Below are 18,572 nucleotides of genomic sequence, written 5' to 3'. Positions count from 1 at the left end.
TTTTAATTTAAAATAATTTAATTTAAATTGTTAAAAAATAGAAATTCTAAAACAAAAACACACTCATTTTTTTTTTATTTTCAACAATAAACTAACAAGACAATTATTTTAAAATACCCGTTAAGTGCAAAACGATCATTAATAAATAATTTTTGTTTTGAATAATTAGATAATATTTATAAGGTAAATACATTTTGAAATCCGAATTATGCCTGTTTTTACACTTTGGCATATAAATTCTTTTTGTGTCAATTTATCATGTCAACTTTACGAAATTTGCACTTTATCATATCTAATCGTCTTTTGCTGATTTTTTTTGCAGAAAAAACATCACATGTTGTGCATATGTGAAAAATACCACATCATATAAATCCTTAAACATCACGTGTACACTGACATGTTGTGTTTTTTTGACAAAAAAATTGGTGTAAAAATAGTTATAAATGACAAGATACAAAATTTCATACAGTTGAGATGGTAGGTTGAAAAAAAAAAAAAAAAAAAAAAAATTCTTAAGTGAAAAAATGATCATATTCGAATAATAAAATGTAATTTATTCATATTTATATTTCTTTTATTAGAAGGACTATAGCATGTCACGTGCCACATTATTGAATGTAATGATTACTCTACTCATAGTTGATTGCTTCAATCACATATTCAAAAAATGAAGTCTAGAATTTGTAGCTTAGCATCATCATTCATCAACACCGAATCACCATTAATCATCATTTCATTATTAATCTACCTTATTGTCACCTTACATGCCTCCAAATTCAACATTACACACAACACCACATCCGAGTGAGGTTGATTTAGTTGGGAGAAAAGATAAAAAGAAATAATGGGGTGTTTGCAATTACTTCTGTTTTTTTAGTGAAAATAAATTATTTAAAAAAAATTATATATTAAATAATAGTACAAATTAAAAATATTTAAAATTAAAAGTTAAAAGTAAAATAAATAAAGTTGGAGGTGTTTGTAAAAATAGGTTAATATTTACAAGTTTATCGGAAATTGGGAGATATTTGTTGTTTTTTATTTAAATCAACTTAATTTAAATAGATTAGAAGAAAAGTTGTACGACAAAAGTACTTTTTCGATTTATTTTCAATAATAAAATATTAGGTGCTTATTTTAAGCATTTGCAGATACTCCTAAAATTTAAGGAGAACTTATAGAAGTACAAGTCCATGTCACGTTATAATAATATAGATGTATTTATGATTCTACTAGAGTTTCTACCCATTGATTGTGCTTTAGTTGTGAGATAGATGAATAAAGCGCGTTAGTTGACTTCTTTGTCAAGATGTTTGGTGGGATTGTGTGTAGATTCTGGTTACGTACAGTTATTTTAAAGTGGTTATGTCTAATTTCAGTCATTCTCACAGGATTGTTTTTGTAAGAATAAAAAACTAATTTATTATACAGTGCGAAAATGCAGTTTTTTTATAACGCAACTGATGATATTGATAAACATGTGATTACGAAAACCAAGTCAATTATCATGTTTTTTCTTGGATCATTATCTAAGAAGTACAAGAGGATGGTGATGTTTGTAGGACTATTTCTGTTTACCCAAAATGCCCTTATTCCAAAAAAGGAAATTATTAGATAAAATTTGAAAAGCAAATTGAAGGTGCTAATTATATGTTGGGAAGATAGGGACATATAGGACATTTTCACTTGGATATGTGAGATTGCTTTATTAAATCTCATGCAATATCACGTACTTATAGCCCCTTTCATGCCTATAGGAAACCTCTAATATCTAAAACAAGTACTAATGTGTAATAAAATGCTATATTATCCTTACATAGAGAGTTTTTAAATAAAAGAGTCATCAATTTGGCTATATACAAACCCTTCTCATAATTAATAAAAAATTAAATGCAAATTTATATTTATACTCCATTAATTTATTACTGATTTTATTACAATCAGTCAAATAAAGATTTTTTAAACCCAACTATTCTTATACATATTCACAAGCTAATACATATGAGGATGTGTATTTTCATCATTTTAAGTGTAGGTTAGTCAGAAGATATTTGTTTGACCAACAATAAGTTTGTAATAAGTCAATCGAGAATAAATATAAATTTTTAATTTAATTATTTTGCTAATGTTAACAAAGTAGTGAATTCTACTAAATGTAAATTTTTAATTTATAGAAATTTATATATAATTACACAAAATTTTAGAAGAGGACGTCAGTGTTATTCCTACTTTGTTCTAGAGTTTAAATAAATTTGGGCTTGTCCTGATTCATTTGTTCAATGACAGGCCCATATCCAACAAAACTCACTCGGTCTATGCAAATAAATAAGCTAGAAAAATAAAAGTCATCAGGGCTTTGGACTTGTGTTCCTGAGTTTGAACTTTGGAGCGTTTTGAGGGAGTTTGAGGAAAATCAAGAAGCAGCGAAGAATGGCGGACGAAGCAAACAGAAGTGTAAGTCTTAGAAACTGCTGTGTGGAGTTTACCTTAAAGCGGTCTTGTTAATTTTTGGGTTTATTAATGTTGGTGATAGGCATTTCTTGAAATCCAAGGGCGCATGATCGAGACCACCGGAAAATTGAAGCAGGTCGGTGTTTGTAGATAAGGATTTAGCTATGTGTTTTGTTCAGTATCTTCTCTTTTGAAATCAAGTGGAGGAGGCTGTAATCTGGGTTTTGTCTTTTGCAGGTTCAGAATCAGCTGCGAAATAAAGAAGCGGAAAAGAAGCGGGCTTATTTAACTTTGGAGGAGCTCAAGCAACTAGCTGATGATACAAATACTTATAAATCTATTGGCAGAACGTTAGTCTTTGAAATGCCTGTTTGTTGTTTGAATTTTGTGTATTTTGCTCAGTGTCCGTGTATGTATTTATGGTTGCGAGTATGATGCAAGATGATTTGTGCTGGTTTGTTTTGGAACTAAGTATGTGATATGATTTGGGCAGGTTCATTTTGGAACCGAAATCTGTTTTGATGGAAGAACAAGATCAAAAGCTAAAGGATAGTGAAGCTGCTATTGTTGCTTTGCAGGTATGATTGAACTCTTAATATTTTATACTTGAGAATTTTCATTTTTTAAGAGTTCCTTTTTTGTTATTAGGTTATTGTTGTTGTTATTATAAACTGAAATTTAGCTGTAGATAGTCATATGAGTTGCGGATGTGGAAAATTTGGATTTCTTGGAGCTGAGAAGCTTGGAATTCCAATGAGATAACATGAAATGGGGACAATTAATTCTTATAGTTTACCTACGACTGACTGAAAAGGAGAACTTTTCAACTCTTTATTTATATGATGAGGTTGCACACTTCAGGAGATTTTAGAGGTATTTAAAAGCATTAGATGTTATGGAGGACAACAGGATTGCGATTTATCAATTAATCCATGAAAATTTCCAGAGTCATTCTTGATCTTGAAGACTTGAACTCACCCAAAGAGCATGTCAATGATAAGCTGAGGGTCTAATTTTACTACGAAGTCTGTTTTATTCCATTTGGTCATGATATGGGTTTGGGTGTCTAAAGCTGTGTTGATCCAATTATTGGCATGTGATAGTCTAGTTTGAAGTTACATGGACTCAATTAGAAGTTCCTTGGCTTCAAGCATGAGATAGAGACACATCATATACAGTATTGATAAGTTTCCATTATGATGTTTCAAGATGTTTTCGTTTAATTTAACACTATTACTGTTTCAAATCTATATGTAGTCAAGAAAGAGAAAAATATTGCTCGTGGATAGAGTATATTATGGTAGAGGCATAATCTAGTTGCTGTGCTAAATAACTTGTTCTAAACCTAGAAGAGTCATGTTGTATCCTAGATCCCAAAACATATGATTGCATGTCGGTTGTATATCATTTCAGGTATAGTAGTTCATGTATAGGGAGAATTAGGCCAATTATAACACATAGTAAATTTGGACCTGCATCACTTTCCACGAAGTGCACATTTGAGTGATGCAGGTATTGCTAGCTAACAAGAATTCATTTCCTTGAAAGACATATAGATTAAACTATTTATATGGTTACTCAACATCTTTAAAGTGCACTCTGTTGTGAGTTGGGTAACGTCATCTGGTACTTGTTTCAATTAGGATAGATAGAATTATCATTTTTGCAACATAAGTGACACAGAATCTCACCTTTTACGCACTTTACACACAAGATCTACCTTATAGAATACAAACTAGTTACTGAGTCATATTTATACAATATTTCAGTGGATAGAATATATGATTCATTTCTGTGAAGATATGTAATAACTCTGAACATGTAAAACACAAAGGGAAACAAACAATGTTATCAGTTGAGACTTTGAGTTGTATTTTTCTTGCCTTTTTCAGAGCTTAACGCTATGCATGCAGTGTAGAGAAAGCGGAACAGAGTAGGATACTAAATTATAACCAGCATTTGTCCTTTTTCATTCCTAATTTTCTTACTTTTGTTCTGTAAGGCGAAATGTGAAACTACTGCAAATCCAATAGTTGTCTGTGGTGAAGGGGCAATAGAATGAAGCATATTTTAATTGGAAAACTCACATATGCTTGGATGTTGGTCACTTATTGATGAATTAATATCATAAGATCAACTGACTATCAGAACTAGTACATGTTCTCCATCCTCTTTCTTTGAATTTCCGGGCATTCTAATTGCTAATCACATTGATGTTAATTAATGCGACATAATGGCAGCCTCTTGAGGTTGAAATATTATATTATAAGCACAAAGTGATCAAAGTTTTACACACGTAATGATGTTGAGGGAAAACCTAAGAGGTTTTGTCAAATTGACATTTTTTCTCTTAAATGCAAATGTAGTAACTCGTATTGATGAATTAAGATATTGCCGATTTTAAGGAATGAACATCACTACTTCTTGTGCTTCTTCCAATATACAGATGAGGTGGCTGTTGTTGCCCCCTGTTTTGTGCCTGAATGTCTTCATTTTACTCGGCATAAAATTTGAAGTAATAGTGGAAACATGATTCTTGACTTAACCCTCCTTTCTCGAGCTCAAAAACCAATAACCAAGAATATGAATAAGCCAAATGTTTATTTCTAGAAGGTCAGTATTTCTGGATTATCCAATTGGAAATGATGTTATTTCATTTTAGCAACAGAGAGATTATCTGGTTATCGTTCTCTACCAATCAAATTGACTTCCTTTAGGTCTTCAATATTATGCTTATCTGTGTAGATGTTGGTCTCAAGCTTCTTTATGGTCAATTATTTGTATTAATAACTCATTGAAAGTTGGACAATCAGTTTTCAAGAAATTGAATGTAATTTTGGTCAAAAAGGAGGGAGTATGAGCACGTATTGACATTGTGGACCCTATAAATGGGTTGTCCAGCTCTTCCAACCATTATTGGACCATGATTTAGCTAGAATGTGCTGGCTGGAGATGGTGACTGATGGTTTCCTGAAGCTGTGAATAGGAACAGTGTGTTACTGTGTTTTCATTGCTGGAGATGGTGACTAATAGTGTTGTGAAACTGTGAATGAGAACAGCAAGCCTAATTGCTAGAGGTGGTGACTGAGAGTTTTTTTCTGAAGCTGTGAATGGAAACAGCAAATTTTTAATCCTGGAGATGGTGACTGATAGTTCATGAAGCTGAATGGAAACAAGAACTTTCTTATTGCTGGAGATGGCGACTGATAGTTGTGTGAAGCTGCGTGGAGTTTGCAAGTTTTTAATTCTGCAGATGGCGACTGATAGTTTTGTGAAGCTTTGAATGGAAAAAGCGAATGTTTTCATCGCTGGAGATGGTGATTGGTTATGGTAGCTTCTTCATCAAACGGGAATTGCAAGTTCTTATTTTCTAATAATACACATTATAAACTAATAGTAAAGCCTCTATATCTAGGTTAAAAAGCTAATTGATGTGTGGAAATATGTTCTTCAAATTTTAGTAAACTTACCTTGTCTAAACTGTTACAACATTTGGAATTTGGGAGACTATGGTTGCACTGCCATATTGTTATGTTGTGATATCAGAAGAATATGTAGTTTCACAGAAGTCCCTCTCTTTGACAACCTCTGTTAGTGATATGTCAAATTCTATTGTATAATCTGTTTAAATCTTAACTTTAACACTTTATTGTAGAAATGATCAGTTTGGTTCTTGGTTCCAGCTCCAGTAATTTCTTAGCATTTGTGTCATATCATCATGCTTGAATACAACTTTCTTCCACTTAGTACTTCTTAGGCATTTCATAATACTTGTTATTGTTAGAGAGGATAAGGGTTAGCCTAAGGAAACAACTTTATTGAGTTCCAGTTGATTGAAAACGGAGCTGGGGGCAATAAACTGGAGATTGGACAAAATACTGTCATTTTGAAATATATACTTGTTGCTTGCAAGAGGCCTGGAGATGAATTGATCAGACACTTTTTGGCAATTTTTCATGTCGTCTCCATTTGATTGATGCTTTATATGCATACATTTATTTTTTATAATAAAAAGACACACTAGGCTCCATTTTTGCTGAGTTGCGCGGTTCTTGTTGCTCGTCTCCTGACCTTGTCTTGTTGTATTTCACGTTACTTGGCGTAGGAATATTCAGTCTTAGGACTATTCACATTTCTTTTGATTGATCGTGGTTGAAAATTCTCATTTCTTATCAAATATTTTGGTCAAGAACTGTAGCATGTGTTGTTTCCCTTGGACAGACGTCAAAAGAGTACTTGGAAAAGCAGATGGCTGAGGTTGAGAACAACCTGCGGGAGCTCTTGCAGCAAGACCCTGGTCTTGCCCGTCAGATAATGGCCATGTCAGTATAACTCTGCTTTCCTGTGAAATTTTAAGCGTTTCACTAGTTTGTTGCAGATTTTTCTGTTTCTCCAGAGCAGCATTCTTAACCAACAAACCCCTTTCTTGTTTTCGTCGCCTTTCATACCCCCGTATATTTGAGTGAATGTATCGTTTATTGAGCATGTGCTGTATTCAATTTCAACTTTGTAATCGACATTACGGGATTGCTTTCCTCATCCTTTTTGTTTATTTCAATCTTGAACTTGATCAAGAAAAAGGCCTAGGAACACTGTCGTCATTATTTATCATGACTAGGTGGTTATAACACATACATTGACTAGGTGGTTATAACACATACATTGTCATCAATAATGTCAATATTGACAACTTAACTGCCTACTATGGTCACTATTTCACTTGTCAGATCCATTAATTCCGCGACGTACAGCTTTATTTTTATATAGTTTGTCGAAAAACATAATTTTAAATAATTAATTCCCATCATGAAATAGCTGTCCCTAGAGTACCATTTCCTTCAAGTGTTTGCTGCAATGTACTAGCCAGATTGATCCTAAGTCCTAGTTTATGTTGAAATCGCAGCAGCTGCTAACTAAATAGTGCAGCTAATAAAAGCAGTTGCATGCATTTTTGTTCGTTCATACACCGCCAATATTGACTTCTGATCACATATCTATACCACCCTATACACCAACTCCCCCAACTTGACTTGATATTGGTAGGGTTGACTTTGTCGGTACTCATCGTCGCAAATTATAGATATTTATTGTATACTTATAATTTAAATTTATTTTATTATATTTATTTAATTAAATCAAAATAGAAAAATAAGATAAATAATTGATCAGATTTCGTAAAATAAATTAACTTTGAACGTACATGCCCCCAAAAAATTTGACGTGATTAATTAATTAAAGAGATAGCCATTTGTGGAAGAAAGAAATATAAGTAAGAATATCGGGAAATTCTTACTCAAACTATGTTTGGTCAAATTTGAGTCAATTACATGACAAGTGCAGTACACTTGGCCTGTGAATGATGTACAGTTTAGAGAAAGTGATAAATCATACAATAAGTGTGTTATATTTATTTCTTGATTAATTTGGTTCGACGAAACCTGATACGAATAAGAATTTTTCTAAGAGTATATTAGTTGAAGCATAGAATTGAATTTTACACTTGCTATTTGCATAATTCTTGGAGACAGGTAGTAGTTGAAATGGAACGAACTAGGTTGTGCCTTATCATAAAATAGATCATTGAATGATTAACGCAGATAGAAAGTGATAATAGACTTGTGACTAAATTATGAGGAGCGTTTTGATCTGTTTCACACTGCAATGAGGCTGTACTAATGGTTTCACTATTTGAATTGTAGTTATGCTTCAAGCTAGATTTATTGGAGGATTCTCATATTTACACCCAAAAAAAGCAAAAAAATTATTATGCTGATTGCTCGTCTACAATCTTTTTTTCTTAACAGTATGTTAATCATTACATCATTAGAAACATTCAAATTTAAAAACTAATTTGCTACATCGATAATTCAAATCAACATATATTCGTGGGATTCGAATTCAAAACGTTTGTTATTGTAAGAATTCAATCTTATGAATGGGCTAATGCCAAATTAGCCTTCTTCAGTCATTTTTACCCATTAAAAAGAAAAGAGATGCTAATACAGAAACAACAAAAAATATGAGGGGAGGGGATAGCAATAGCATTGTTGCAAATACTTATTAGGGTTCACATCCACCAATTTTGGTGACCCATAAATTGGTTTCTACTATTTCCCAAATTTTTATAATCCTGAAAAGGACCTTATTAGTCTTCATGAAATTGGGACACCACCATTTAATTTAATCTTGTGTTTGTCTGGATTTATATTTTTATAATATTTTATATTTGTACAAAAATTACCTCATTTACTTTAAAATTAAATATACTTTGCTTGATTAATTATTTTAAACTAACAAACGTAATACTTACTCACCTACAGTTAAATATTTGGACAATATTACCCTCATATTACATACATATATATATATATATATTTGTAGTGCAAAAATTTCTTTTTTTTCCCTTTAAATTTAATTAAAAATTTCACAGTCTAACAATAATATATTTTTAATCACAAAAATAAAAATATAATTAATAAGCTAAATAATTCAAATTTTATCACATATTACATACTAAAAGTAAAAATAATATAATATAATCTACTATATAAATGTAGGCGACATACATTTACGGGGCTTTCTTCCACACTTTTCTGGGAATTATGGCGTCGTCTTGTAATGTCCACCATAAATAATGGGGTGGATTGAATGAGACAGGTAAAATTCTGTGTATTAATCAAGTCATAAGAGTGGGGTAGGGTATCCTCACCTACGGCCAATTTTAGGTCACGTGGTCCTTCATTTAAGGGCGGTCTCCTCGAGTTATTTAATTTTTTATTATTAAAAAAATGAATTAATTTATGGTACATTCTATGTGTGTGCGTATTTTATAATATTATTTAAATAAATATTTATTATTTCATAAATTAAATAAAAAATAATAGGATTTATATAAAGTGATGATAAAAAAATTATGGTATAATATTGAGATAATAAAAGATGCATGAAAAGTAAACCGAAAAAGAAAATACTCCCAAAACGTAGTAGTGGAGGGCGGGAAGTTAAATAAATAAATAATTGAATTAAATGTTAAAAAATACAAAATAATATATTAAAAAAGGCGAGATATAGTACGCTAGCTATCTTAATAATACTAATAAATAATCTTTCATGTATTAAAATATATTATAAAGGAGATTAAAACATATTTATTGGGCAGTTAAGTTAGTAGTGTAAAATTTAGAAAATTGAATAAATTAATTATCTTATTAGTTGGGATTACAAAAATTGGTGCAACTGTGTCAAAGCTACTACGTTGAGTTTATAAAAAAGCACTAGTCGAATTAGATTTGATAGTATCAAATGTACATACTCCTAATGTTGTACGAAAATATTAAATGAGGGATAAAATTAAAAATTTATGTGATTATTTTGCTAACATCAGCATCTTTCGTTCAAACCTTAACGAAAGAGGGTCAAGTATAAATAGAAATTTACAATTGCTTAGCTAAATTTAGGTTCAGTTTCACCGGAAAACTATAACTGTATAAATTAAAATAATAAAAAACTTAAAGTGCCATCAACATATATACTTATAGGACCACAATCCACCCTTTCCTCCCGTTACGGGACTAATTTTGTAATTTTTTGCGTTTTTTAACTTTCCCAAGGGTAGTACTGTCATTTCAGATAGCATCTACTCATAGTCTCCATTAAGTAGTATTAAATATTTCTAAGTGACATTCAAAAAAAAAATCCATCAACTCAATAATGGAAAAAGGTGGTTTGTTTAGTGTTGGTATTTGAAAGCATAGAGCCACCAAGTTAGAACAAACTCACACTTCTAATCAGCTGAATGGCCTGCCACATTTGACATTACACCCTAAGTCAACTGCTCCTTTTTCTATCTTTTTTTCCTTACAATATCCTCATTTTTCAATATGCAACCTTTCTTTTTAAAAAAATTATATATGAAGAAAAACAAATATTTAAATCTTAATTATGAGTTTGAATTAAAGTTATAAACTTGGTTGGATAATTCGATGGTGTTTTTATCGTAAGTTGAGTGAGATTTGTAATAATTTCGAACACTTAAAATTTTTAAAAAAGTAAAAGTATATTCGCTACGAATTTTTAGTCACTGACCGTTTTTCAGTAATCATATGAGGTGATAGCCTAATTTAAGGTGGTTGGTCGAGGACTTAAAACTAGACGGCCCACATTAATGAAAATTATAAAATCACCCGTATGTTTCTTCAAGTTTCATTCAGAACTCGGGTTGAAGTCCTTATTGACCAACTACTAATTTTTTTTTATATGTTTTAAGTGTAAAAATAATAAATAATACGGATCATATTATATTAACTATTGGATAGATATTACGTTGATTTTTATTTCATTTTATATTTTATGATTATATAAATATATTGGCACATTGAGTGAGTGTGTTTGAATTTTCAAAAGGTAGGATTAAGATACTTATCAAATTTTGTACATGAATTAAGCATATTTTAATGTGTTCATTAGGTTATATGATTAGTGAAAATATAATATAATTTTAAAAGAATAAATAGAAGTGACAAAAATTTTAAATAATGAGTAAATAAAGAAGAAAAATTTAAATAACACGAAAGGAGCGAGAAGGAATACGAACAAAGAAAATCATATAGATACACTATTTTATAAAATATCGGCACTTTATATATATAATCATTACATTTTTTTATTTAGTTTTGATTAAATATGTAATTTTGGCTTGAAAAAGTATCTTCCATGATTCTACTTGTACACACTATTTATTCATACTATCTTTTTCATTCAATCAACGGAATATATATAAGTCTTAATTAATTATGCTCTGGGGAAATTCTACCTCGAATTTGATTAAGTCAAATTTGAATCAATCATATGGCAAACGTAATACACTTGTCATGTGATTGGTGTATAGTAAAAGAAAAATGACCAATCATACAACAAGTGTATCGCACTTGCTCTGTGATTGGTTTATGGTTCGGGCTAGAATTTTCCCTATAGCTCGGTCAATGCCTCGTTGCACGAATTATTATCTGTTCTAACTTCATAACTCTCAAGCATTTTGTAATCAATGAAAAATTCTAACTTAAATCAAGTTTGACTGAACCGAACTAATTATATGATAAATGAAATATGCATGTGATGTAATTGGGGTAAAGTTTAGAAAAAATGAAAAATCGCATATAGTTAGCTCTATGATTGATTTAGTTCAGCACATGACTTGAGGCAAAAATTTTCGTAATCAATAAGTCTCGGTGTACAATTTATCGGTTGTAAATGATGTGGGACGCAGACCACCATTAATAATTGGATACTTTCCATTATTAAAAAAATGACTGAATTATTAGGGTAATTTGCAGGAATTCCACACGGTGTCCCTTCCTCCCACTACACACAACACCGGTCCACATAGTGCTGCGCGCGCCTTTCAGCAAATAATATTTATACTCTTTTCACATGCAATATTCCAATTTGGAATTATTCAAACCCCCTCCCCTCATCAATGCGTTTCTCACACACCAAAAGTAAGCAAAAAAAGGCATAAATTTTGCACACAAAATATATAAACAATAAAAGTAGTTCCTTCTTACCAACTTCGATTTCTTCGCACTATCTACTTGACTTTGAGCTTCAATATTCCCACTCCTAACATCTTCCCTTCCTCATAATATCACTAATTCACCAAAAACAGTCACCCTTTTGACTCATTCACTCCCTCTATATATACACTTCCCCAACTTTGAAACATCACACAACAAACAAGAATTGCCCAACAAATCAAGAAAAGGAAACATGGAGGTTTTCTATGCTTCTCTCCTTTGCCTCTTTGTTTCCTTCATCTTCTTCTCCCTCCACCTCATCTTCTACAAGACGAAGCCCGCCTCCGGCGCCTTACCCCCGGGGAGAACCGGGTGGCCGGTGATTGGGGAGAGCCTCGAGTTCCTCTCCACCGGGTGGAAAGGCCACCCAGAGAAGTTTATCTTTGACCGCATGGTTAGGTACTCGTCTTATGTATTTAAGACCCATCTTTTAGGCGAGCAGGCTGCAGTTTTCTGCGGTGCTGCTGGCAATAAGTTCTTGTTTTCAAATGAGAATAAGCTCGTCCAAGCGTGGTGGCCTAGCTCCGTCGACAAGATCTTCCCTTCCTCCACTCAAACTTCTTCCAAGGAAGAAGCCATCAAAATGAGGAAAATGCTTCCCAACTTCCTCAAGCCGGAAGCTCTCCACCGGTACGTCGGGATCATGGACCATATAGCACGCCGGCACTTTGCCGACGGGTGGGAGAACAAGGAAGAAGTGGTGGTGTTCCCTCTAGCCAAGAACTATACGTTCTGGCTCGCCTGTCGGCTCTTTGTCAGCATCGAGGATCCTCAACAGGTCGACAAATTCGCCGAGCCTTTCAACCTTTTGGCCTCCGGTCTGATCTCCATCCCCATAGACTTGCCCGGAACCCCTTTCAACAAGGGCATCAAGGCCTCCAACTACATCAGAAAAGAGCTTGTATCGATCATCAAACAACGGAAAGTCGACTTGGCTGAGGGGAAAGCATCGCCAACTCAAGATATATTGTCCCACATGCTTCTAACAAGCGACGAAAACGGGAAATTCATGCATGAATTGGACATTGCTGATAAGATCCTGGGCTTGCTCATTGGAGGCCATGACACTGCTAGCTCTGCTTGCACTTTCATCGTCAAGTACCTGGCTGAACTGCCTGAAATCTACGACGGAGTTTACAAAGGTAAACCCTCAAGAAACTATCATGTTTCATCGTATTGATCAAATTCAACCAATCATATTATATAAAAATAATAGTAAACCTCGTATTTTCCAAGAGAATAAAAAAGAATCCCTACTTGACAGACGTCGTAATTATACATATGCATGTAACTTTTGACTGAATAAAAGACAGGAAATGAGCGATCAGCATAGCAATCATCCTACCAGTACCATGCCATATTTTAGTATATATATGTATAACCTAATGGTCTTAATCACATGGTACAGAACAAATGGAGATTGCGAAATCAAAAGGTCCAGGAGAGTTGCTGAACTGGGATGACCTACAAAAGATGAAATATTCATGGAACGTTGCCTGTGAAGTACTGAGACTTGCACCGCCCCTCCAGGGAGCTTTCAGAGAAGCCATTGCTGATTTTTCTTACAACGGTTTCTCCATTCCAAAAGGCTGGAAGGTAAGAATATTACATTCACACACACATATATATATATATATATACATATATCTGAATTTTAACGAAATATGTATATATTGCAGCTATACTGGAGTGCAAACTCAACACACAAGAATCCGGAATGTTTCCCAGAGCCCCAGAAGTTCGACCCATCAAGGTTTGAAGGATCCGGGCCGGCTCCATACACGTTCGTGCCATTCGGAGGCGGGCCAAGGATGTGCCCGGGAAAGGAGTACGCCCGCCTGGAAATACTGGTGTTCATGCACCACCTGGTGAAGAGGTTCAGGTGGGAGAAAACTATGCCTGATGAGAAGATAGTGGTTGATCCTATGCCTATTCCTGCTAAGGGTCTACCAGTTCGTCTCTACCCTCACACACCTTAACTCAACCCACATTAATTAATTAAACTCCATTAATAATTAAGCTGCTTAATCAAGATTCCAGGCTTTAAATTTCTCTCTCTCTCTCTCTCTCTCTACATACATATATATATATATATATATACTTGTATATATATTATTAGCCATGTTTTGAGTTCTGAATCTCTCTCTCTATATATATGCCAAAATAAGGCTGCTGTATGCTTAAGCTCTCTCTCTTGAGTAATTTTCTCTCTTTGTTTTTTGGTGGTTGTTTTGTTGAGGCATGATGTTGTATTTTTACAATGGTTTTATTTCAATGAAGGAAAAATAATTGTAGCTGTTCGTATATTCACTTGTGTTTTCTCTCAGTAATTGTTATAAAATCAAACAAAGATTCTTATTCAAATCAAGTCTCGTCAAATTATAAATATATTATATTTTTATATGATTAATTTAAAATTTAATCAAATTCAATTTAAATTAAAATTTCTCCTACACCAATGATTTTGTTTCTTGCTGGAAGTCCTAAAACAAGATACAGAACCACAAGAAATACACACATTCACATACTCCCACTATTCTCAAATAGTAATTTTGTTGTCGGTGTGTGAAAATATTGAAAGACATTAATCACACAAATCTATGTGGGTTTGAAGAATTTTCCTTTTTTAACAGTTGGTCAAGATCCATCTTTTATAAGAATGATTTAAATCTGTTGATGGGCGGATAATATCTAAACTCATCAAATAATTTTATGTTAGATTTATATCCAAACTCAATTATTTTATGTTAAACTCAGACTCGGATCTATACTAATTGAAATAAATATTTTGGGTATGGGGTAGGGTCTGGATCCTACAATACTCGTGGATATGGGTATTCAATGGGTAAAATTTAATAATAGAAAATATTATCAAATTTGTAAACTTTTTATATATCAATCAACTCAATTTACTTGTCATTTAAAATTTTTAAATTTTGTACATAGTATATTATTATTTTTTTACATATTGATATTTGAGAAAGAAAAACACAAGTTTTTCATCTTTGTTTTCATAGTGACACCTCCAAATTAAGTTTATGATAAAATTAATTTGAACGTAACAGGAAAAAGAATGAAAAAAATATATAAAAGAACTAAATTAGTTATGCTCGATTAATATATGGAACTGACAAAATGTTTTTTGAACTTGAATTAGAAAACACATTAAATTGATATTGAACGCAATATCAAATGGATAAAAAAAAATATTTCAAAGTTATAAATATATGATTTTTATTGTTGATCATGTAATTAATTAATAACGATTAATTATTTGGACAAAGTCTATATCATTAGTTGTATTGCAACGATGTTCAATTTGCACATGTAAAAAATAAAATAACTTTTAATTTATTTTATCGATTGCAAGTTTATAAAATATTTTTCTTAAATTAATTTTTAGTATTAAGTTATGATAATATTATTATAGAAAAATATATAATTGCTTTATTTATTTCAATATAGGTAATTAGACCCAATGGGTAATACTCAAACTGGACCCAATTATTTTGAGTAAAATATGGGTAAGATCCGACAGGTATTATATGGGTAGGGTCTGGGTAAAGTTCATAAACAATAACCATGGGTTTTTATTGAATCTAAATCTGAATAGAATAATGCCCGTTCATCGACAGACCTATACTCACCAACTATTTATATAATCACAATTTTACACCAGCAAAAATATATACTAATTGAATTCACAGTGATTATTGTTGGGACAGTCTCTACACATACACAACAATAAAGGAAAAAGAATACTTCACCCCACATTATGCTGTTAAGACAGTATAAAGATTATATTTGGATTGATGAATTGAAATTCGGTATTATTTAATAAAGTATAATTTAAATTTAAAATTGAAGAATTTGACATTTTTGAATTTAGAATTATCCAAATAAATTGAAATAATTCGTTATTAAGAATTTGAAATTCATAACTTAAAATGCAGTCTAACTAAAAGAATTTGAAATTACATGTAAAATGTCAAACTTGGGAATAATTACAGTTTTGGTCCTCATATATTGCTACTAATTCATTTTTAGTTTCTAAACATATTGAAGTTCTATTTAATTTCGTCTTTCAACTTTTAAAAATACTAACAGCTTCGGTCCTTAGACCTAATTAATGACCATTTTGCATTTTCAAAGAAAACATATAGTCCAACTATCTTTTTCTTATGTTTGTGATCAGGTCCAACATGTTTCCGAAAATAAAGTTAAGTCTCCATAAATTCATATATACATTTCTTTGACCACCTTGTTCTCGGGGTATTCCAAGCCCTCTATTTTAAGGACTTTCTCTAACCACACTCCCCGAGAATATCAAGGACTTGAAATAATTATAACAATAAATTCAACATGTGCATATATCAGGAAAAATTATATTTTTTGTCCTATATGTTAGGATATTTTTTTAATTTAGTTTTATTTGTGACGATTTTCACACATTATATTCCATAAGTTGAATTTTCTTTTCAATTTTTAGTTATAACATGCAATTTTTATCCAAAATTGAAAGGGGAAAAAATAGCTTATGAAACGCAATGTAAAAAAGTCATAATAAATGAGACAAAATTTTCAATATGCAAACACACGTGTGTCTACTCATCTCATGACCTATTCAGAGCGTGAGATGATTTTATATACAGACCACTAATGTATATAATTGTCATGGACTTGGTCGATCCAATTATAAAAAAATTGATGATTAGTAATTGGGATCAAACAATCATGATGTACATACATATATATATATATATAAATACTTAGGATGTTTATACATAAGAGTTTTAAAATCTCTCTACCTAATCCACATATTCTTATATTAGAGTTTATATGTTCTGACTAATTATTCCACTTGTAGTGTACACTTCTTGACGCAACATTGCAAACTTAATATCATATAATAGCCCTTTGCTTTACGAAATTTTGTCTGTTGTTAAAAGCTAGCAATAGCTAGTGAGGGGATCAAATGTATAATATTCTTTTTGCCTTTATTTGCTATTTTTAACAAAGTATGGGGTCTTTTTTAAAAACTTGTATAGTGAGGGGTTAAGTATAAAATGAGTCTATTTTCTGGGACTAAGTTTGCAATTCTTTCCACTTCTTGACTTTGATTACCTCATAATCGTCCCTTGAAAATGAATTAAATTAATTTTGCCATAGTTAAAGTTATATTTTTAAGGGTTATATCGTTTCTACACTTTGATATTTAACTTCTTTTTTTTTTGTCAACTTATCATCTCTACTTTGTGAAATTTTATATTTTGCTATCTGTAACTGTTTTTCAACCAAGTTTGTTAGAAAAGAAAATCGCATGCAATGCACATGTGATATTTAAGGTTTATGTGATGTGATGTTTTTCACATATGCACAGCATGTGATATTTTTCTTACAGAAAAATTAACAAAAAAGCAGTTATATATGGCAAAGTATAAATTTCATAAAGTTGAAATGATAAATTAACCAAAAATTAAAAAATAATTACAAAGTATAAAAATAAGCATAGTTGAATTCACAAAATGTGATTTACCCTATTTTTAATTTGGAATAGCTTTGAGCCTAAGCAAAACTGTCGAATATTCCAAACTAATTTAAGTTTTTTGTTTTTTTCGTGGAGTCATGTCAAATACTATCTTTGTCATCTGAAAACTTCAACTCTTGTATAAAACTCAATTAAATTTTCTTGTTTTTGTGGATTTTCTTTTTCAATCAGCTACTTAATTAATACTGGACTGACTGTAAGTTTGAACACTAACTTCAAGATAATTATTTTTAAGTAAAGTTAGGTTTAATTATACAAATATCTCTTATCTTTTATAAAATTATAAATACACCCCTTTTATATTGATGTAATTTATGTTACCTGTGTATTTGTAAATTTTTACCCTGAGAGAGTGTCGCTATAAATATTACTTACAACATCAGGAGATGTATTGTAATTTTGCAACGAGTATGAAATATTTTATGCAATCAGATTTAACTTTAGGGTATGTCGTTGTAATATACCCTGAACTTTACACTTTTATGATAAAATTACATAATTTTCACCCGTTTAAGATACCACTTTTTTCTAGAAAGTAAGTAAATATTCATTTTTTTTCTTCCTTCAAAATATAATAAGAATCACAAACATCAAACTTTGACTCTTTCATCACTAGACTTTTTCAATATGTTTTTGTGAATAGAATGTTGTTTTTCCTCTATAATTTGTTGGCTTTTAGGACAAGAAAGAAAGAGTGAGCGTCATGGGAAGAATCGCTCATCTACATTTGTCTTTTTCATAAATGTATGTATCATTATCATACTTATGAACTCCTTTTTCCATTTACCTTTAGGTTGAGACAAAAACCCAGAAAACTCAGGTCATATTTTTAAAGTCGATGGAGTACCGATTGTCAAAAATTGAATCTCTCAACGAATTGATTGAAAGGTATTGCGCGTAAATTATTTACTTTTCAAATAAATCCAAAAGAGAATTCTTACTTTTTAAATCCGTCGATCTAAACACAGTGCAATAGACCTTTGTTGATTATAGTACTGCAG

At 31.5% G+C, this 18,572-nt stretch overlaps 2 protein-coding genes across 2 annotated transcripts; both read left to right on the top strand.

Moving 5' to 3' along the window:
- LOC105161987 (prefoldin subunit 1) lies at positions 2,306–7,031 on the top strand. The gene is made up of 5 exons (XM_011079881.2): positions 2,306–2,454; positions 2,534–2,587; positions 2,689–2,801; positions 2,945–3,029; positions 6,673–7,031. The coding sequence occupies exons 1-5, from the start codon at positions 2,431–2,433 to the stop codon at positions 6,781–6,783; spliced, it is 387 nt and encodes a 128-aa protein (XP_011078183.1). The 5' UTR covers positions 2,306–2,430; the 3' UTR covers positions 6,784–7,031.
- On the top strand, positions 11,927–14,329 carry LOC105161986 (beta-amyrin 28-oxidase). Its single transcript, XM_011079880.2, has 4 exons — positions 11,927–11,948; positions 12,053–13,165; positions 13,432–13,619; positions 13,703–14,329. Exons 1-4 carry the CDS (start codon positions 11,927–11,929, stop codon positions 14,000–14,002), a joined length of 1,623 nt encoding a protein of 540 aa, XP_011078182.2. The 3' UTR covers positions 14,003–14,329.

This window comes from Sesamum indicum, linkage group LG5 (assembly GCF_000512975.1).
Source record: "Sesamum indicum cultivar Zhongzhi No. 13 linkage group LG5, S_indicum_v1.0, whole genome shotgun sequence".
Taxonomy (NCBI): domain Eukaryota; kingdom Viridiplantae; phylum Streptophyta; class Magnoliopsida; order Lamiales; family Pedaliaceae; genus Sesamum; species Sesamum indicum.
Note: the sequence above shows the minus strand (reverse complement) of the source record. Positions and strands in the feature narration are given on the sequence as shown.

Coding starts and splice junctions, on each gene's coding strand:
- LOC105161987 (XM_011079881.2), top strand. CDS start 2,431: ATGGCGGACGAAGCAAACAGAAGT. Junction 2,455..2,533: donor CGGACGAAGCAAACAGAAGT/GTAAGTCTTAGA, acceptor TGTTGGTGATAG/GCATTTCTTGAAATCCAAGG. Junction 2,802..2,944: donor TATAAATCTATTGGCAGAAC/GTTAGTCTTTGA, acceptor TGATTTGGGCAG/GTTCATTTTGGAACCGAAAT.
- LOC105161986 (XM_011079880.2), top strand. CDS start 11,927: ATGCGTTTCTCACACACCAAAA. Junction 11,949..12,052: donor GCGTTTCTCACACACCAAAA/GTAAGCAAAAAA, acceptor CTTGACTTTGAG/CTTCAATATTCCCACTCCTA. Junction 13,620..13,702: donor CCATTCCAAAAGGCTGGAAG/GTAAGAATATTA, acceptor TATATATTGCAG/CTATACTGGAGTGCAAACTC.